This window comes from Uranotaenia lowii, chromosome 1, assembly GCF_029784155.1.
Source record: "Uranotaenia lowii strain MFRU-FL chromosome 1, ASM2978415v1, whole genome shotgun sequence".
Classification (NCBI taxonomy): Eukaryota; Metazoa; Arthropoda; class Insecta; order Diptera; family Culicidae; genus Uranotaenia; species Uranotaenia lowii.
The window spans coordinates 38,721,647-38,743,948 of NC_073691.1; the positions used below are offsets into that span (position 1 = coordinate 38,721,647).

A 22,302-nucleotide genomic window follows, 5' to 3' on the forward strand; every position below is an offset into this window, starting at 1 on the left:
TTCTGCCCAAAAATGTTGGTCTATGAACATATTCATCTCAAAAGCTACGGAACAGATCATCACAAAATTTTGCACATATAAACATTCCATTGCTACGTAGTTCCTCAAAAATTTCATAAATGTACATCCATGCGATTAAAAGTTATTTACAAAACAAAGTGTTGCATTTTTATCGAATACACTCCTTAGAAGCTAACTCAGCCGTTTTCCCTTTTCATTGAGAATTCTATACAGTTCAAAATTTAAGTACTCAAAGCTACTTGAAAGTTCGTTTAAGTGGCTGAAGAGAATGCTATTCAGCCTCTACGAATGTCAAAAAACTTCAAAGCGCTGAAATAAAATCCGGTTTACAGATTGCTCTGACAACCAAATAACAGACTACTTGATTGCCAGTCTATCATTTATCTCGTTGATTCTAACGTTTACTTAATTATATAATGCTTATGACAAACAAACTGCGTACCGCTGCGAGCATTGAAGCACTGCTCTCTAGGGTACAGTGAAAATCATCATCCTCCTGAACGAATCGGTTCATGTTAGTTGTTCTATTCAAACTTTACAACAAAGAAAATGTTTGACTTTAAGTAGATTATTGGAATTATGATCGAAGGTGTAAACTTCATTTTTTAATATTAGAGGACTTTCAATGGATTTGGAAGAAAAAAATTAAATTATTTCATCAACTTTCTTTTAATTTGTTCATTTAAATATTCTTAAACATACACAAACGAGATAGGTAGCGTTAAAAGATTCATCAATCGCGCACACTGGAATACTGAACGTTGTTCCCAGCTCAATTCGGTCACACAAACATTTGGTGCAAAAACATTACTTTTCAGTTTTACAAATCGCTTATTGAAATGTGGAATCGGAGAAAAACTACGTTTTTGAAAAACAAATCATTAGCAGTTCACGGGTAGCATCCGAATCGGCAGCAGGTTATAAAAGGAGACACTCGTCTAGACCGGAAAATCGATTCCGGATTTCCTCAGGAGTTACTGTTTCCTTGTATTCTATAGAATCTGCTGGACTACGCGATCAGTAAGTTAATGCTCTCAGAAGTTTCTTCCACCAATGGCCGATCGGTTAAAAAAAATTACTGGTCTTTTTTGGTCAGCAACACAGGTGCCGGAGAAAGTGGTTCTTCTTTTTTTTTTCAAAATACGTTGATTGAATTCCACTGTTTAAGTAAACTAACTATAGAAATTTGACAGCAACCTTTGACATGTCACTTGATAGTCCCATTAAGGATCTCCGTGAAACTTAGAAGGATCTTTAAAGGTTTATTTGGAAGCTCTTTTATTATTATTAAATCAGCAGATCATATATTGATCCAAATGATATTTAAAAATGTTAGCAAGACTATAAAACTTTCTTGAAAGAAGTTGCAATTCAAATGCGATTATATGTTTCGTTGTCAATATGATTACCTACCTTTAAAAGGGCGTTGAAAGTTTCTAGTGGAACTTTTACGTGACATGAGCACCTAGAAGTCTAAAATACCACTTTTCAACCAAATGCGAACTTGGAAATTCCATGATTAAGTAAGTATGCAACATTTTGTTTCTTAGGAAGTTATCAATGATCTGATCATTCAATTTTTTCTTATTAAAATTTGTAGATCAGAGTAAATATTTGAAGAGGAATTCTATGTTCAATCATTTTATTTACGTGTCATTTTAATTGTAGAATTAGTATATCACGAACTGTTGAATTGGAAGAACGCAGGTTCCAGGTTCTACTACTACTAAAATTTCTACTACTTTTCCCCAACACGAGTTAACTTGCTCTAAACATAAATATTTGTACCTTGTACATCATCAACAGTTATCAACAGCAAACATCATCATTAGTGTTCTCCAGAGCGATAATGACAAAAAGCATAGAGAAACCCGAAACAAATCCTGTTTTGGTTCCGTCTACGGTGGAACACATTCTGCTGCTGGAGGATCCTTTCTGGTTCGGGAAAAAATTATTGACCGAAGGATCCGAAATCAACGATGAGTTTCAACACCTTCCCTCAATTCGTGAATTAAGAATGCTGAACAGCTTCGCATGCTCCACCCTTGGTAATACCTTTATGGACGCATCAGCTGGCTGATCCCCAGTAGAAATATGTCTCAAAGAAGGCTGGTCGCTTCTTTAGATCTCTCTGATGAACGCTTACTTAACGACATTCAAATATTTCTACGCTGATGGGTCTAAGCCACCTTCAGGTACTGGATGCAAGTTATGTTGTCCTCCATCAGTATGCAGGAGTGCTAACCATACCCAATTCACCGAGGATGATCGTTAGCCACAGACCTACTTTCAGCGCGTAGCACAGGGCTCCAATCTCAGAATCGGTCGATGACAAACTCAGCACTCAGCTTCTGGCCTTGCCCGGGCCTTTTCGCCGCTGGCCTGATACTTACTCAGTGCGCTAACTGCAGCACTGATATTCGAAGATCAAACAACCGATCAAATCGTTGAACGGCTGCTCGGTGATAACTTCACCATTGTTCAGCTTCGTCCATCGAACATTCTTGTCAGAAACAGATTGAACTTCTAGCCATCTGGAGTAAGCTAACGGCTTCCCAAGGATTGCTCTTACCGAGGCAGCAATTCCCTTGTCGATAGCGATCTTTCCGCAGTTCTCCTCTGGCTCTTCAGCTTTTTCGGTTCAGGAATGACGGAATATTGACCATCATCATCATCGTCGTCGTCGCTACTCTTGTTGTCGCTTTCATTTTGCACCATAAGCTGACTGGCACCAGAATCGATGACGAATCGAATCTTTCGTTGATTCTGGTGCCTGATAACCTCAGCATGCGAACGTAAAGCATATCTTGCATGTTGCTTTCTGGTAACCTCGGAAAAAAATCTCTTGTTGCTAATAGCGCCATCGATTGATGGTCCCAAGTATGAGCAAGACTTCGTTCGGTAGCACTCGTCCGTAATGCCTTAGAAGTCAGGAGGTGGATGAATTGGCGGGTGACTTACCATCGCCTAAACCACCTGCATCGTGGCTCGTAACAGCATCCAGAGTAATCCTCTTGGAGGGGCGTTTCTAAGATTATTTCGAGGCACGCATAAGATGAGCTCCTCACTGCCGATTAGATGATGCAAAATCGCTAGAGCGGTCGTTTCGGTCCCTATGATGATTTGAGTTACCTGTCTGCCGATTGATGTTAACTGAGGCCTCAAGAGGTGAGTCAACACTAACACTATGTCACCATTTGGAGTATATCTAACGATCCGCGATTCCAGGTTTATTTTTGACTTTTTGGAGTTAGAAGGAAATGTATGGCTGTTCTCAAAAACTTTCCAAAAACTCCCTAACTAATTGAAACTCTACTATGGAGGACATGATGACGCTAAAGTCTGCTTCATTTAATATTGGAACAAATTCTTTTGCTCATTGTGGCGCTCCTAGTGGACGGATTTGGAAACTTTTTTCACCCACGTGTCGGGAAATTCATTACCTTTCACCATGTATTTATGTCATAACACCAAACGATAGCATTTTGTAAACAACCGCCATGGAAGCCGAACGGAGAGATCAAATTGTGCACAGTTTTCTTGAAAATCCATTGTTGTCGGCATCGAAGCTAGCTAAACAGCTTAAAATGCCCAGAAATACCGTATTGCGTGTTATCAAGCAGTACAAGGAAACATTGACGACGGCTCGGAAGCCGCATTCGAAGCGTCGGAGTGGAACTGTCGACCGGAAACTGCGTGGGAAAGTCATCAAGGCCGTCAAGAGGAATCCCAATCTTTCAGACCGCGATTTGGCCTTATTGGCCAGGCCGCTCACAGTACGGTGCGATGAATTCGTCTCCGGGAAGGAATAAGGTCATTCCGAGCCAGCAAACAGCCAAATCGGACGCTGAAGCAGAACAATGTGGCCAGAATCCGTGCTCGAAAGCTGTACGACCAAGTGCTGACCAAGTTCGACGGATGTATTCTGATGGACGATGAGACCTACGTGAAGGTGGACTTTGGGCAAATCCCAGGTCAAAAATTTTATTTGGCGACGGCTCGGGGGGATGTACCTGCAAAATTTAAGTTCGTGTTTGCGGATAAATTCGCCCGCAAGTACATGATTTGGCAGGGGATATGCAGTTGTGGACAGAAAACCAAAGTCTTTCTCACTGACAAGACAATGACATCAGAAGTCTACAAAAAAGAGTGCCTACAGATTCTGCCGTTTATTCGTGCCCACGACCGTCCAGTAATGTTTTGGCCGGACCTCGCAAGCTGCCATTACCGCAAAACGGTTATGGAATGGTACGCAACGAACGGGGTCAGCGTAATACCGAAGGACCTCAACCCCCCAAACTGCCCCCAGTTCCGGCCGATAGAAAAATACTGGGCAATCACGAAGCGGAGGCTTAAGGCAAAGGGAAAACTTGTTAGGAACATGACTCAAATGAAGAACTGGTGGAATCAAATCGCCAAAACGGTGGACGAAAAGCGTGTGCGCCGCCTAATGTGCCGTATTACGAGAAAAGTACGAGAATTTCTTCGAAACAGCAATGAATAATTTTTTTAATTTTTTTTATGAAAGAGTAAAGAAAATGCTACATTTGTATGAAAAACAAATTATGAATTCGTTAATAAATGACTGAACTACACGCAATTGTTTGTGTTCCAATATTAAATGAAGCAGACTTTATTGTTTGCTTAATAACACCCATTGCTTCTCATTTCACGTGAAAAAGTTGAAAGAGCGAGCTGAGTAATTGCGTATTGAGTAATGATAAACGAAAACAGGGAGAGTTGTGTAGAGTTTCAGTCGCAATAGGTAGCGTGAGAAGGAAAAAGTAGGATAGGTTTAACAAAAGTGACGAAATTTTTTAAAGTTCAATCGTCTATAGAATAAGGGAAGAAAAAACAGGGTAAGATGGCAGCCAAACCTGTCGGTCTCGACAATGGCATGGTCGGTTGAGAGAACCGGTAATACATTTTTTAAGAGGATTGATGCTCATTAATAGACTTCGGATTATTGAAGGATAGACATACATATCCGTAATTGTAAATTGCAGTATTGATTTGAAAGGAAGCGAAGTTCAAATTTTTTCATAGTCTGGACATTGAAATTATTGAGGGATTTTATATGCACTTGATACAAAATTATGATCCTATCGAAAAATTTGGTTTTGAAATGACACTTTTAATTCGAATTTTGTGGCTAAAGTTGTTTCTTTAATTGGAGACTTGATTCTGAAATCAGATTTGATTGTGATGTTCTGTTTCAAGTCTGAGTTCGAAGTAAATGTTTCTGTAAAATTCAGGCCACACTGATGAAAAGTTGAATAGAAAAACGCTCAATTATTTTGAGAAGAAGTAACTTATTATTGTGGATATGATAAATTTAACGCTTCATCCAAAGGTTCCGGAGTAGGATAGATGTTGTTAGAATACCTTAGTGAGCGTTAGTTGTACGCGTCGATGGGAAGAAAGAAAGCTCAATTTTTTTTTTAATTGTCTCAAAGAGAATACTATTTGGTGCAAGAATGTAACGTTGAGGTCTGATAGGGGCATTGCGGACAGTTCGCTGAATGGGACAATCATCTTAGAGGGGCAGTACAAATAGGTGAATATATGAGACAGACCCCTGAAAGGCGAAGTTTAAATAGTCGGATGTGTGGGACAGACCTCTAAGAGAGGCAGTCCTAAAAGTTTTATTTATGGGACAGACCTCTGAGAGAGGCAGTCCAAATAGTCGAATGTATGAGACAGACTCCAGAATGAAGCAGTGCAAAAAGATTGATTTTTGGTACAGACTCCTGAGTGGGGCAGTCCAAATAGTCGGATGTATGGGACAAGCCCATGAGTGTGGCAGTCCAGATAGTTAGATGTGTAGGAGAGATCTTTGAGAAAAGCAGTCCGAATAGTTGGATTTTTGTAACGGACCACTGAGTGGGCAGCAAATAGTCGAATGCATGGGACAGGCCTCTGGGAGGGGCAGTTCTAATAATTTGATTTTTGGGAAGACCTCTGAAAGAGGGAGTTCAAATAGTCAGATGTTTGGAATAGATCTCTGAGAGGGCAGTCCAAATAGTTGGATTTATGGAAGAGACTCCTTAGTGGGGCAGTAAAATAGTCGGATGTTTATTACAGACCCCTGAGACGGGCAGACCAAATATTTTAATGGAGGTACAGTCCTTTGAGAGGGGCAGTCCAAAAAGTTGGATTTTTGGGACAGACCCCTTAGTGGGGAAGTTAAAATAGTAGAATGTATAGGACAGACCCCTGAAAGCAGTAGTCTAAATAGTCGGATTTGTGGGGCAGACCCCTGAGAGGGGCAGACCAAATAGTCTGATGGAGGTACAGTCCTCTGAGAGGGACAGTCCTAAGAAATTGTTTTTTGAGACAGACCCCTGAGTGGGGCAGTCCAAATAGTCAGATATGATTTTTTTTACATAGTATTCCGTCTCACGACATAACTTGACGAACATAACTCCTAAAATTCACTCGGTCCATGGCAACCGTTCTCCAATTTCTCGGGCACCCCACGTTCGCCAGATCCCGCTCCACCTCGCCAGGTCTGGCACCAGGCACCAAAGATCCACTTGGTCTAACCACCTCGCTCGTTGCGCCCCCGCTCGTCTTGTTCCTACCGGATTCGTAGCGAACACCTGTTTTGCAGAACAGTCGTCCGGCATTCTCGCAACATGTCCCGCCCAGCATATCCGGCCAGCTTTCACCACCTTCTGGATACTGGGTTCGCCGTAGAGTCGCGCGAGCTCGTGGTTCATCCTTCGCCTCCACACTCCGTTCTCCTGTACGCCGCCAAAGATAGTTCTTAACACTCGTCGCTCGAATACTCCGAGTGTACGCAGGTCCTCCTCGAGCAATATCCATGTCTCAGTCTCAGTCAGATATGTGGGACAGTTCGGATGTGTGGGACAGAGGAGCAGTCCAAATAGTATGATTTATGGGACAGACCCCTCAGTGGGGCAATCAAAATATTCGGATTTGTTTGACAGACCCCTGAGAGGGGCAGTCCAAATAGACAACCAAAAGACCTCACGGATCCTTGAGGAACCGTGAAGAAAGTAGATGATTAACCGCATCAAGCCCCATGTACCTTTGTCGATTCGTACTTTTCAAACTCTATCTAGCAATGGAGACTCAAGAGTAGTTCGGATAACAAAATCAAAACAAAAATTTACAAACGGCTTGGGTTGCAATATTATGGTTGTTTATTGATCCCGATACGATTCATCAGTGTGTGTTACGCAAACAGTTGTTTGTAGTACTTGTTTCTTCTTCTTCACTTTGGAATTGGGATTGAGTACACTCTAGACAGACAGCTAAGTATTTCTGTTATAATGAAACAAATCCCAGCGTCAATGACTATTGTTTTTTTTATTTATTCAGAATAGTTTTTTTTGTTTTGGGACAAGTTGTCAATTATTTTTGTTATACGCGTTTGTTCTATGCTTGTGTATTTGTTTCTATTTATCTGATTATTTACTTACTTAGCTACCGATACCGCTGTTTTGATAAAGTTTTATTTTATTTTGCTTTCTTATTTTTTCCATCTTCTCATTCGCCTTTTCCGTCCTACGAAAGATTTATTCACCTTTTATGCTATTAAACTTGTATGCAAGTTTTTTGTATGTACTCTATGCAGCTATCAGAAAGGATCATTTAGGATGACCAAAACGAAAGAGTTTTGTTTGCCATCAATGGAAAATAACGAAGGCAAACCAAAACATAAACACGCGACTCTAACGTTTGATTCAAATTGTTCCCCTTATCCATTCATTTCGTTTATCAGGTTCTCAAAACTTACCAAGATTTGTTTTTACATTACTAAATTTATTGCAAAACATAATTTGAACACATTTTACTCGTCGGATAGGTTGATTGGTTTGTTGGATTTTTATCTTTCTCGTTTGAATTTTGTATTTTTGTTTTGTTTTTGCTACTTATGCGACTAATTAGATTTACTTAAGCATAATGTTAAAGCAAACGACGCCCAATAAAGAGTAAGTTAGTAAACAACAAAGTAAAAGGAACGAACAAACTTCAACCAATTGAAGGGTGAGAGGGTTTGAAAACAGAGCACTTTTAAAGGAAAAAAAAAACAATTTATTTTAGAAAATAAGTGCAGCAAAAGCAAACAAAACGAAGAAAACGTGTGAATTTATGTAACGCATAACTTTTTGTCATTTTATAGTGCGGAAAGAAAACAACGGAATAAAATATCACATACTAAAGTCAGCTTCCGGACGACAAAAGTTGTTAGGTAGTTGCTAAATCTTAAGGAAAAGGGTTAATACAATAAATGTACCAGAGTACCGAATTGTTATAAATTTTGTTAATTTTTGTTCTATTCATATCAAATTTTTGTTTTTCCTTGATTCGATTAGTACAGAATTGGCTAGATATTCTTTTTTTTTATTGTTAGTTCAGTAAAATTTTATCGGTGTTCCAGCTCAAAATCGTTCCAGGAATTGAACGGTATGAAACTGGCTCGAAATAGGCGGATTATAAGCTGAGTTTTTTTTCAACAATTTGTTTTTGTTCAGGAGATCATTTCAATTTTCCTATTCAATGTGGATTTTGTGATCCTTACAAATTACTGTTTTTTTTCTTTCTCATTGATTTGTTTCATTATCGGTGAAACGAGCTCTTATAGTTTTACTGCTGCAGCTGGAATTTTCCCTATCAAACTACGTTTGGATTTTTTTTATAGCGTGTACGATATTTTATAGCTAGCTGATTATATCGAGTAATAGTTATCAAGATAGATTTTTGTTATTTTTTATAATCATAGCATGAGGGATCTTTCATAATATGCTACAGCTGTCGCGTATTTCGTAAGCTGTTTGTTACTTTTATGTTTGTTTGTTTACCATTTGTTTTGCTATATAATTGTAAAGTTATTGAATAATTTTATTTTGTTAGTTATTTTTTTTTGTTCAATTCTTTTGACTAAGATTCGTGTTTGTACAAAATTGTTCACCCGCTAGTAATTAAACCGATTTCTTTCTGATGATTTCGTTTGTTTTCTGCAATATAATTACAATCGAATTTTATGTCATTAAATTATGGTTGTCTATACTCAAAAGTCCACCATTTGATTTGTGCAAGAACCTTCGGAGAGACACGGGCACACATCTTAAAAAATTTGAATGCTTATTCGTGTAAATTTATTTAATTTTCCTACTAATTCCATTCCAATTGGTTCAGAAGTTGGAAATATTTCAAATCAAAAATGAGCTCACCACCAGGTGTCTCTGCAAAAAGACAATTCTCTCACAAGCTTCGCAATTTTTTGCTCTCGCCCTCACTTTGCCGTGAGAGCCGAATGAGAGTGAGTGCCTACCCGCAATTCTCTCCGTCCGTATTCATGCAACATTTCAATGGAGGGGCAATACACTTGTTCCATTTCTTGAAGCGGCTAACTCGCAACATAACCTGTACAGTGCCAGGCGTGGTGTTGGTGTCTTCTAAACTTATGTAGCGCTAATGCTGTCTCGCTCCCGGATAACTCACTTATGCTACCGTATCAACCTCCTCCACGATCTGGTGGCTTTGGGCCGCTTCCGTCGATGTTGCAGTAGCTGCGGCGGCTGCTGCTGTCGCTGTAGTGGTAGTAGCCGTCGCAGTTGCCGTGGCCGGATTGTTGCTGGTGCTGCTCGCGGTGCTAGTGTTAGTGTTGGTGCTGCTGCCATCGCCACTGGATTCCGATGATGAAGTGCTGCCGCTGGCCGCCTGACTTGTGGACGTCGTCGCCGGACTCGTCTCAGATGAAGACGAACAAGCCGCCGCCGTGACCTCTTCTTCGTCGACAATCATGGCGCTGCTGCCTGGATTGCCCGTCATCAGCAGGGTACGAGGAATCGATGCCACCATTGCCGGGGCGGCTAAAGATGCCGTCGAGGGCGGCGGTGTTGAGACGGAGGCCGCTGAGGGTACCGTGTAGGGAGCGGTCTTTTGTTTGCGGGCCTCGCGGCGTTCCTTCTTCTGTTGCATTATCAACCGCAAGCTATCCAGCTTGGATTTGGTTTTGGAGTTTTCCAACTCGGCGGCACTGATGGCCGCACAGCGTTGGCATTGCAGCGGTTGCGTTTGCCCTGGAACGGTGGTCAACGAGTGGCCACAACGGCAGAGAACCTTCGAAACCGCAACCTTATGTTGCTGTAGCGATTGCTGCTGCTGCTGTTGTTGCTGATAGTGGTGATGATGATGGTGGTGGTGTTGATGATGGCAGCGGATGTACGAGGTCGACGGCTGGCCGGTGGCGGCCGCCGACTCCAACAGAGTTTTGCAGGTGAGACATCCGTGGCCAGCATTATTTGGAACCACACCAGATGCTGCAATGGCCGAGCTTCCGTTGCCCGGGTACTTTTTGGTGTAGATAGGAGTAGGAATCTGTAGAAAAAAAAGGAAACCATATAAGACAACCAGGAACAACGAGACGTTAACAGAAGGCGTCATGCGTGTGTCAGGACAGGCGCATTAAAATTTCTCTTCATCCCCGTCTATTTTTCCCGTCTATCTGGCCCAGCGGATGTTTTAAAGCTTCCTTCGGGACGAGGGCGTCAGCAACACCGAAACCGAACGAAGGATGGGCAACTTTAATGTTGCTGCTGTTGAATATTTTATGTTATTTTCGATTTTCCCGTTTTCACCCGGGCACACACAGGGTGTCGAGTCGGGTCGACCGAACCAACATTAAAGCTGCTGCAGCATGGAATCGGTTTTTAGACAACGAACCATCATGAGTCATACTCTGGTTGTTTGCTTATATACTACCGGAGGGCATTTCTTGGGAAATGGAAAATTTCTCTGAATTTTCAAGCTTGATACAAAACTGATAACCTGGTTCTTCCGACTTTCTCGAATTGGAAGGATGTTTTATACGGGTGAGTGAAGACGGAAAATTTATGGAAATACATACATAAAGGGATTTTTTACTCAAATGATGACGTAAATAGTTAGCCATTTTGTTAAAATTCAATCTTATGTATGCAAATTTAAGCAAGATTTGATTTAGTGTGGATATTCTTTGTCCACAACGTTATTGGATAACAAACTTTTCAAAATAACTGGCGGCACGGAATTTTTTTAAAAATCTTTTAAAATTTTTCAAAAGTGACGTTTAAATTTTTCATAATTTATCTCTATGTAACTCGATGGTTTCCTCCAATGAAGTTTAGAACTAACCCTTTATCGAAATCTGGACACTGGAGAGAACAGTTGTGTTAGCGATCTCTTAAACACACTTGATGACATTAAGAGCTAGAGGAATTCCTAAGATGGTGTGACTCTGATGGATAAGGTAGTCGAAGTTTACAGGTCGAGACCCAGTGGTTTAATTGTCAAGAAAGAACTTTTCAGACCGACAGAGGGCTAAGTTTTCTAGAAAATCGTGAAAACCTGGCCTGGTGATCTGGTGAACGTGGGCAATGAAAAAAATCTACCGTAAAGAGGGGAGCAAATATTATATTCGGCAGTACGAGCTGGACAATCAAATGAAGCGACTATTACGATCTCTTTGAAATGCGCTACCCTAAGCGAAACATACAGGAAGCATTGACTCAAACAGAGATGGACGAGCGCAACCCACGTTCCGCAAAATGCGAGGTGAAGCATGGTTGAAGAAACTTTGCCTGGATGTGATTTTTCCCAGAAAAGAATATCCCGTAGTTTCACAAAAGTTGTCGATTGTTCATGGGTTTAACTCAAGGAGCACTGACGAAACTGGTGAAACACAAGATTGCGCAGTGCGCATAAAAGGTGTCCACGATGGAATTGCCACACTATGAAATTGTTCTTACTTTTTAACTGTTGGGTGATATTTAATGAAAATTTGGGTGGATTAAGTTCATAGTGCATTGTTTACATCCTGCAAGTTTTGCAGTCCTGTGATCAAAACTCGCGGAAATGGAGTCGAAAGAACAGCTCGTACGTGATAAAATCTTGCGCATTCATCTTGAGAACAAGGATTTCTTGCATCGTTCCATCGCTAAACTGTTGTGAATCACGGATTCCACGGCGTGATGATGGATGGATGTGTGACGGCGTGATGAGTGATGGAAACAGTATTGCGTACAAAACCAATAATCACAACCACGTAGTTGGGGCCTTCAACCGAAACCCAAAACTGCACCTAAGCCGAAATTCGTTCAAGATACAAAAGGACCCTAATCGCGACGAGAAGCAGAGCAAGTCCGCCAAAACCCGTGCCAGGAAGTTGTACCTCAACATGCTGACGAAAGTCAGATGTTGCATCATGAACTACGAGACATATGTGAAGGCCGTCTTCAAATAATCCCCGGCAACCAGTTTTTCACGGCCAAGGATGAGTTCAGCGTTCCGGAGCATGTTCGCACTCATAAGATGTCCAAATTTGCGATTAAATTCCTGGTTTGGCAAGCCATCTGCTTTCTCTCCTGAAGGCCCACAATGTATCAACAATCTTCTGGCCAGATTTGGCCTCATGCCACTACTCCAAGGACTTGCTGAAGTGGTATGCGGACAATAAGGTCAATTTCGTGCCGAAAATGTTCAACCAGTCCATAACACCGGAGCTCTGCCCCATCGAGAAGTACTGTGCGATTATGAAGCAGCACCTTCTTAAATGACCTAAGGTAGTGAACAGAGTATAGGTTTACATGCAATACATGGTTGATTCAAAGGTTGGTCAGAATCTTATGGCAAGGGTTATGGCCATGGTACGGGTTTGTGTATGGACTGTTAATAAAATACGAGTAAAATGGTAAAATGGAGCCTTATAGTTATTTTTCAATCCTTGAAAATTTGATAGCATTCGGAAGAAAACTAGAATTTTATGAATCAATTTTGGGTGTGGAAATTTCATCGTGGACACTCATTATTGATGATCGCTGGTTGTACTAGCAATCGCTAGTGTAGAGTGTAGCTATGTAAGGACCCTACTGAAGTAGTGGATAAAGGATTAACTCTATTACACCTCTGAAATCTGCGTTTTCAACAGGCTATCAGCCTAGTTACGTCTAGATTTTGGAAACACGAGTTAGTAAGAAGGGTACTCTCAAGTTTATCAGACTTGCAAGTGCAGCAGCAGCCAGGCCAGAGACTAGCCAGTGAGATGTCCCAGGCCCGCCAGAAATTTCCGTCAGAGGTGGAGTTCAGGGAGGTTCGTGGACCGAGAGGGTTACACTCGATGCCAACACGAGGCACGCTACGGTCAGCATGTATGAGCTTACGTCCGACGGCCGGGAGGAGTCTGAGAATCCACATCCCGGTTGCGCAGAGGTCGGCAGGTCCATCTGGAGCTACACCTCGTATTAATTGGGTGCAGCTGATAGCCGAGGAGATACTCTCGTGCTTTGTTTATGCGCTGTGGTCAGCATGTATGAGCTGATCCAAGCACAGCGCAGAGGTTACGAGATGCTCTAGCTTAGTAAGAAGGTTTCGCTGATGTTCAACGCCGAGAAAACTGGATCCTAGAGTGTTACTCGATGCCGTCAGGAACGAAGCTGCGATTAGTAGCATAAGATCATTTCCGACAGCTCACGATTGGGCAGTTCACATATTGACGATCGCTGGTTAAGCTAGCAATCGCTAGTGTAGAGTGTAGCTACATATGTGAGGACCCTACTGAAATAGTGAATACCATGGTTGTCCATTTCTCCCCGAGCGGAATTTCTCTATTCCACCACTGAAACCTGTGTTGAATTACTCATTATAACAGAAACTTATCGTAGAAACCCATTAGATCCATGACAGTTCGGTCGGTTACTCGAAGTTGTGTTCATGTTCAAAGTAAATACTCCACCAAGTCGAAACCGGACACCGTGCAGTACATTGTGGACCCAACCACAGTGGATATACCCGCTCTGGCATCTACAACATATTGGTATTATTTTTGCTACAATCAAAGCATCGAAGGTTAGCCCGGTATAACTAGGTATCGATGATTTCAGTTGTACGGCAGATTCGAGGGAATCCTGAAAATAGGTTACTCGGAATTCCACATTGATAGATCCTACCAGGAAATTTTTTGGGTTCCTCCTTCCGTAAGAGGCTGGGACAAAGCCCCAGTTGGAGAGGTGTAAAAAGTAATAATCTGGAATGAGGTAAAGGTATTTGGCAGTTTTATAATGTGCAAGAGGTATTTAGCGAATTTTCAGGTTGCAGCCCATGGCGGTCACTAAATAGTGATGAGATTAAGCCCATGACCTGCTGTTGACCGGGATTGAGACTATGGCCATAAGCAAACAACAGAAGCCGGATCCTTAACGTGGCGTTGGCAAAATTTAAAGATATATTAAAGTAAAAAAAAATACATTTTATTTGAAAAAAAGGGAAAATGTGGCGTCCTTCATATGTATCTGGTACTCACAGTTATAAGAGAGTGTTTCAAAGTGTTTCAACATGAGAGCACCTGTATCTGTGGTCAGAACAGACGGTTTAAACCAAAATTCCGACCTAAGCAACCGCATCCGTGTTCCATTATACCAGTTTCAACTTAAAATGTTTTAGAGCTGGTATGAGGATTGCTCCAAAATTGAAGAGATTTGGATCCAATTTGATACAGATCTAAACCGTTTTGATAGTTAACGGAACACGAGTGGGGTTGCCAGTTTTTTCACTGGATTGGATCTAATATCGTTGATTCAATTCTTGTATAAATCAGACGCAAGAATAGACCACGGATACAGGTGCTCTGAGCGATAGCAATCGCTAGCACTATTGATCCAATAAGTATCCATAGAGCCCTGTATAAAACGAGTTATTCAACGCAGGTTTCAGTGGTGGAATAGAAAAAATATTGGTCTTCGTGAAATTGAATATAATATAATTATCATGATTATGATCATAATTTTAATATCGAGATTGGAGTGTACGTTAAGCGGGCCATAAACTACACCAGATTTGCACAAATGCAATGAAATTCTGTCGCTGTGAATTCGATTTGCATCGTGTATGGCACTGCTCAAATAAGTGCGCAAACGGTTTGAGTAAAATCGTTCGGGATCGAAATATTTTGTACAAACAACCAGTGTTCCGAAAATCACTCAATTCTCATGAGAGACACTGAAACGTTTTCAACAGCGAAAGCAAAACCTAAATTGTCGGTTGGTTTATCTCCCAATGGGGCAAAGATTGTGTTCGACAGCGCTGCTCCTAGAATAAAGATATAAAATTTGAAAGAGAGACGTTTCTTCTCCAGTTGGAATTTTCAACTGAGTGAGGAGCTACCTGATTTTCAGTTTCTTCTTTCAGTCAATAACTTTTCTTGTTCAATCACTCACTCACTCACTCGTTTACTGATCGATGATCGAATGCTGTCTGCCTGATAAATCTTGCTTTGTTGTTGCTGTTGTTGGGGAGGACCAAAATAGCCATTCAAACACACAGGCAGTATGTATGAACATATGTATCTGCCGCTTTGCCAGAAAGTACGCAGGCAGTATGAACCGATGCAAGGCAGCATTGATTGAGTTTGAGTAAGTGAGTGAGTGGATTTTCGAATTGGATCTTGTATCAGTAAGTGTCTCAATCACTTCTGATACACCAGGTAGTGAGCTTGAGGGATCGACTTAGATGCGAATCTGCTCTCGCTTTTGAATCTTGTTTACATTGACTTTGTATTGTCGCTCTGCCGATTCTGTAGGGAACAACAGGCAGTAGCAATCGGCTTTGAATGTTTCCAACTAGAAACCTATCATGAGCGTTTCTTCCGAGTGATTTTCGGAACACTGCAAACAACCCTCTGTGGCATGGTGTATGGTGCTGTTTGTACAAAATACAAGCCATTTACTCAGCTCTAGCCGGGATGCAGGAGGTTGGTCGTGGAATAATCGAATTTGCACAAGCCATTTGTGAAGTCTTTGGCCCGCTTTAGGTTTGATATTGAGACAATAATACGAGAGTAAACGGAACACAATTTTCTTAACTGGTCTAATTCAGAGTAAACGGAACACAATTTTCTTAACTGGTCTAATTCAGCAAGCAAAAAGGGGTGAGAGAGACAGAGAGAAACTTTGAAAGAGAAAGGGTAGTGAAAATTAACGGTCATTCTAGTTACTAATTTTGACGCGAGAGTTGATCTAAAAAAAAGATTGTATAAGATTTTTATAAGCAAAAAATACAACGGTTTAACATATTGAAATTCACTCCAATTCAGCTAGTTACTTAAGTTTTGAAAACAAAAAGTGACTTTATACAAGAAAATAAAATCTTCATTTTGAATATCTCTGATTCAAGATTCTAGGAAAGTTTGTATTTTACGATTTGATAAAATCAAAGGATCGGTTCTCAGAAAGCCGAAGTTGTCAGCACTTTACGTATAGAAGTGCTATGGTTAAAGACTCGGTTCGGGAAGATCCGGAGAGCCCGAAGTTGAAAGAAAATTCCGACTCGGCTCCAGAAAATCCAGAAAACGTGCAGTCGACTGAAAATACGACTCGGTTCTGAATACAGTCACACAAAATAGACGATTCGGCTCCGTAAGATTCGAGAGCCTGAAAATAAAAAAAAATGCCGTCTTGATTCCAAGGGATCCGGAGAACATGAAGTGTATGGAAATAAAGCAATTGGAGATAGGGGTCCGGAAGATCCGGAGAACCTAAAATAAAAAAAAAAAACAAATACCAACTTGGTTCCGGAGGATCCGGACAGCTTGAAGTGTAGAAAATGAAGAATTTGGCTTGAAGGTTTCAAAAGATTTGTAGGACCTGTTATTAAAAAAATGCCGACAAGGTCCCGGAGAAACTTGGAGTCGAAGACAAAAAAAAAGAAAATGCCATCTCGGTTCCGCAAGAACCACAAAATCTGGAGTCGTAAAAAAAAGATAATATAGCGTTGATTAAAGAAGGTTTGTATAAAGATAAAAAAAAGTCAAATGCGGTATTGGCTCCAGAAGATTTGAAGAACCGGAAGTCATAGAAAAAAGACTATTTCCGAAAAAGTAGTTGAACTCACGATCGCCGAAGATCCGGAGAATCTGTATTCAAAAATGAAAAGTAAAATCACTTCTCAGCTCCAAAATATTCGAAATATCTTAAGCTGAGAAAAAGGAGAACAAATTGGGTTCCAGTATATCGGAACAACCTGGTGTAGAATCAAACATAAAATGTTAAATCGGTTCCGGTGAACGAAAGCGAATTGACCAAAACAAACGGAGAACCAATACAATGATTTTTGGTTGCGTCGACGGAGAATACGGATTTCTTCCTAATCAGGAACCGAAAACCCTTAGTTTCAAAAAGCCCAAATGGTAAATTAATTGTGAATCCTAAACAGTCAGTCGAGTGTGTGGTTCTGTCAGTTCTACGATGTAATAGAATAGGAGTGACTAGGATTATTGAATAAAAGTTATGCTGAAGGTGATTGGAATTTGATGAACGTGTACGTTTTAACGGATTATTTGAAACGGGAAGAGGCAGTTGAGTGAAGTAATTTCATGAGGATAGACGCGTAAATTAAGTATAACAAGAATCCTATTTTTCACTGATGGGTCAAAAATGGATAATTGAACTAGGGCAGGGGTGTTCGAACCTAGACTCAGGATCACAATTTCTATGGGATACTGGCCAACAGTATTCCAAGCTGAAATTCAAGCCTGTTTGAAAAGGGGATACAGGTTCACAAGTAACTGCACGTTCTCTGACAGCCAGGCTGCTCTTCGAGCTCTAAGTACGTTCACATGTTACTCCAAATTAGTATGAGAGTGTACTGCCCCTACTCGCATAACAGTCCCATATGAATTTTCGTCATTTTTCATCTAACCTGACAGTTCGTCATTTTGAACATAAGGCTTCAATATAAAACAATAAAAAAAGAGATTTTGTTCTAGAAATTTTGAAAAAAATATCAACTTGTGGCTGTCCCATATGAAATATACCCGCATAACAGTCCCATATGTGAAATATCACGGATTTAGTTACTTTTCAATGCTTCTTTCGGCGAAATAGTCTTTGATTTATTGCTTCGAATCATTTAAAAAAGATTTAAACTCACTTGATGTCGAATTATGCACACTAGTTCTCGAAGGCAGGTCAGTAAGAAGGAAGGAATGTCTTCCTGAGCAAAAAACTAACCGATGCAATCAAAATCGTAAAAAGATTCAACTTACAATGAAGAATTCACGATATTTTTCCAAAAGAGTGTTTCTTTTTCTGATAACTGCATTTAGAAGTTCAAAAATGATCAATTTAAGTTTAAGAAAGAAGCTTGGTTAGCAAAACATATTCTGGATGGGACTGTTATGCGAGTAGATTTGAAAAAGGTCTCAAATATGCTCGCATAACAGTCCCATAACGAATAAAATGGTGCTCCCGACGTTACCGATGGCCCAATTTCTAAAATTTCAGGTCGTACGATTTATTATGACAACCTAGAACACATTCCATCAAACGATTTTCGTTTATGCTGAATGTAATGGTTATAGTTTAAAAATATATTCCAAAACAGAAAAAGCTGATTTTCTCGCTTGCTTGTTTTTGCATATGGGACTGTTATGAAAGTAGGGGCAGTGTACTGTTGCACTAAAAAACCTGGTCATAAGAAACAGAGTATCTTTATTATGGGTACCAGGCCACTACTGCAGTAACCTAGGGAACAAGGAAGCAGACCAACTAGCTAGGGAAGGATCTCAGGGACTGTTGATTGGACCCTTCTGCGGAGTATCGAGCAGTGTCTTAACAGTGGAGATCAAGAACTGGGAAAGCACCACACCACTGGAAAAAAGCGGAGGGAGCAACTCAGGCAAAAAGATTCATTGAACCAAGCGCACGACTCCCCAAAAACATGTTGAACTTAACTGAGCACGAGTTAAGTACTTACACAGGTCTCTTGACCGGACATTGTCCAACAAAACAACATCTCAAAAGGATAAACATAATTTAAAACGATGACTGTCGGTACTGCAGGTTCGAAAAAAAACTTCAGAGCATCTTTTATGCAACTGCTGCACCCTTCTTAATCGAGGAGAGCAAATACTTGGGGCAAAATTGATAAGCATACAAGACATATGGTTGCACATAAGTCCTAAAAAGGTTATATCGTACATCTTCGATATCATACTCGAATGGGATACCATGCTTAATCCACATTCAACTGTCACTCCAACCTATAATACAGGTGAACCTTAAAGTATATAGTAACGCGGGGTAAATACCACAATAGATCAACTGCTGGTCGCAGTGGGCTCTCCCCTACAGGAAAGATCACCATATATTCCGAAATGTGACCTCGTCAGTCTCCACTCTAAGATTTAAGGAACGCAAGTGTGACCTTTAATTTGACGTTATGCTTGAGAACTGCCTCCGGATGAGATCAAAGTCAATACACCAAGTGTATTTTAAGGGTGGGGTTTGTATGCGAATATACGCGAGACCCATTAGTCTTGCGCAGCAAGACTGTGACCTGACTCATTTCGCAAGAGCTTAAACACTGGTCAATAAAAAAAAAAGACTACTTACACATCTGGAAACCAGCCGCGGACTGGGAGCCGCCATCGGTGTGGTGAAGGTAGCGGATGAGGAGGGTGCCATGACAGCGGCAGCCTGAACGTTGCTACCGGTGCTGTTACTGCCGCCCGCGGCCGTAACGTGTGAACCGGCGGCTGAACTCGTTTGAGCCACCAAACTGCTGCTACCGGAGCTTATCAAGGCCGATCCCGGATGCGAACTGGTACTGCCAGCAGCGGTGGAAGTCGATGCTACCGTTGTTGTCGAGCTGCTGCCACCTGCAGCCGCTGAAGAGGTCGATGGTTCGAAGTAGATCTTGGTTCCGGATCGAGCGCACTGTGGAGCCGCGCTAAGCAGGTCGTTCAGGATGTGGATGATTGTTGAGATGTCCCGCTTGGGTCGACCGAATTTGTCCTGCAGGGCTGGGTTCAGGGTTCCGGAGAAGGTACCGGAGTAGATGCCTTTGCCGTGGTGTTTCATGGACTCGATGACGGCCCCGGAGCTGACATTTCGGGCGGTTTCCTGGGACACGTCACCCACCTTGTTGGTGAAGACTCGTTTGGAGAGTTTGCGCAGGGTTTGGGTAAGGTTCCGGGATGCTTCGGCTAGGGCTGGATTTTCGAAGTTATTGGGGTCGGTTATGTTGGAGGCTGGTTTCGTGGGATTACTAGGGCCGGGTTGAGGTTGAGCTCTCAGGTATTGGGGATAGAGTTGGGGTAGAACTTGTTCGGGACGCTGTGGAGAAGAAGGTACCGAGGTCGTAGCGATGGGTTGCACTGTATCGGGATCGGTTTTTGCTAAGGTAGAACTGTCGAAGCTAAGGTGCTTTTTGAGAGTTTGTATTTTTGTCTTGTGACGCGATATGGGATTGTGGGCTGTCCGATGCAGGTTGGCCGTTGAAGTTGAGGGTTGAGGCTCGGGATCGCGGGTGCTGCAATCGGAATCGCACGAACTATTGTCGTTGCCGTCTAACCGCTTGCAAAGACAGGAGGTGAGCTTTGCAGTAATGGGATCCGAACAGGGTGAAGCTGGGCCAACTGGCAGGCTGTTGTTATTGCTGCTGCATCCTTGAGGAATGTTTGAATCGATCGAGCTAGATACTAGATTGGATAGGGATTTTATGGGTGATTCCGAGGCTGCTGGCTTGGGTGCGGATTCAGTCTGCACAGCAGGGAATTGAACTGAACTTGTGGATGCCATCGTTGGGTTATCACTTTCGGCTAGATTTTTCACTATGCTATGGATGCTTTCGATCTCCTGTTTTGTCAATGTCTGGGCCTCACTGACGTGCTGCATGATTGGGCGGGTTGTGGTGCTCTCAGTTGTAGTCACTCTTCGGAAACCTGTTATTGGGACTGATCTGCTGCTATGACTGCGAGATGAAGATGCAGCAGAAGCTTGAATCAAACTTGATCCTGCACTGGATCCAGTCAGGGAAGTCCCAATAGCAGCTCGGCTTTTGTGATTTTTTGACCGGCTACCCGAACTTTGAGATGAAGGATTCAGTGTGCTCAGCTGCAGCTGAATCAGCATCATGTGATCTCCCAGACGAACGCTCAAATTAAGAGGCGACTTCCCGCTCAAAAAATCGTTCACTTGGTTGTCATTCAGCGACTCCAGTGCCTGCATGACAGTATTCTCGGCACGTTGCGCCTAGAAAGAAAGCAAGAGAAAAAAAAACTGTTACTATACCTACTACCAAGCATTGAATTAACCTAGTTCCGTTCCAGGTCTTATTTCAGGTTTCAATAAGCATGAACCAGAAAGCTAATCCCAAAGTAGCGTGAATTCTGGCAACCGTAAAAAAACACTGCCAAAATCGTATCGCGGTTGATACGATTATGATGATTTAATAACGTTCCCATGTCTGAGAGACCGCTTCACCTAATCGCGAATTTTCTCTCACCGGTACCCAAGCTTAAAAACAGATAAGAAAACAAGGCTGCGGAAAATGGCGGAAAACAGACAGAAAGAAGCGTTGTACACCCACTCCCGCTCAAAGTTTGTTGCTAGCTACTAGCGGCAGAAAACTGTGTTTCACCAGCCCCGTTTTTGCCCCATTTTCCGTCTTTCAAAAGTATGTATCTACTTCAGCGCGCCTTGTGCTATCATCTCGTCATCGACCGACCGTCGAAAAGCGAGAAAATGACGGAACATAAAGCGGCGGCGGCCCCTTTCTCCTTCGCTGTCTCTCTAACTGCTACCGAATATGTGCAAAACGCACGCGTAATGAATGTCGAACAAAATTCAATAGCAGCAATAGTTGTTACACATTCTTTGAACTATTTTGCTAACATTTCCTACGATTTGAAATAAATTCCCCCAACCATCAGATATTTCAATACTCAAGCTACAAAAATTACTTACGATGGTAGTCTTGAAATATTAACTGAAAAAACAAATGGTTGGATATTTGGTTTCGTAAAAGAGTCACCTATTTTAAAGAGATGGAAAGTAATAGAGAAACAAGAGATATCAAAGGAAGCACGAATACAAGCCGTGAAGTTTTCGAAAAAGGTACAACGGTTCATGAAGCGGAAATATTCCTTTTTTAAATTAAATATATTCATTTGATCTGCAGTAGTTTTTGATTTGATCGCAGTTCGTATTTTTCAATACTCGCCAAATTCACTCTCGATTTGTTTCAATTTTATCACGTTTTTTTTAGAAATCATTCAAAAACCGTTTCACGGACCTTAATTTTCTTTCAAAAGCGTAGAGCGTCTTTGTTCATGACATTTCAAATGGTCTATGTTATGGTATATAAGTATTCAATATTATGAAAATACCATTGAACTGCTTACTTTAGATGTATAGGGTTTTAAATCGTGTTTTATATTTTAAAACCATTTGTAATAATCGACACAAGTATTTTAACATCACGTCAATACTAGTG

The 22,302-nt window shown here is 41.5% G+C and overlaps 1 protein-coding gene across 1 annotated transcript in view; it reads right to left on the bottom strand.

Annotated features, from left to right (window-relative positions):
• Positions 1–7,167: 7,167 nt before the first annotated feature.
• The window catches only part of LOC129753153 (midnolin homolog), a 74,433-nt gene continuing 59,298 nt past the window's right edge, over positions 7,168–22,302 (bottom strand). Inside the window, exons 3-4 of the mRNA XM_055748953.1 lie at positions 19,419–21,059; positions 7,168–10,374 (exon numbers count right to left, since the gene is read on the bottom strand). Coding sequence (XP_055604928.1) covers positions 9,496–10,374; positions 19,419–21,059 — 2,520 coding nt within the window. The 3' untranslated portion in view covers positions 7,168–9,495. The remainder of the gene's footprint in view (positions 10,375–19,418; positions 21,060–22,302) is intronic.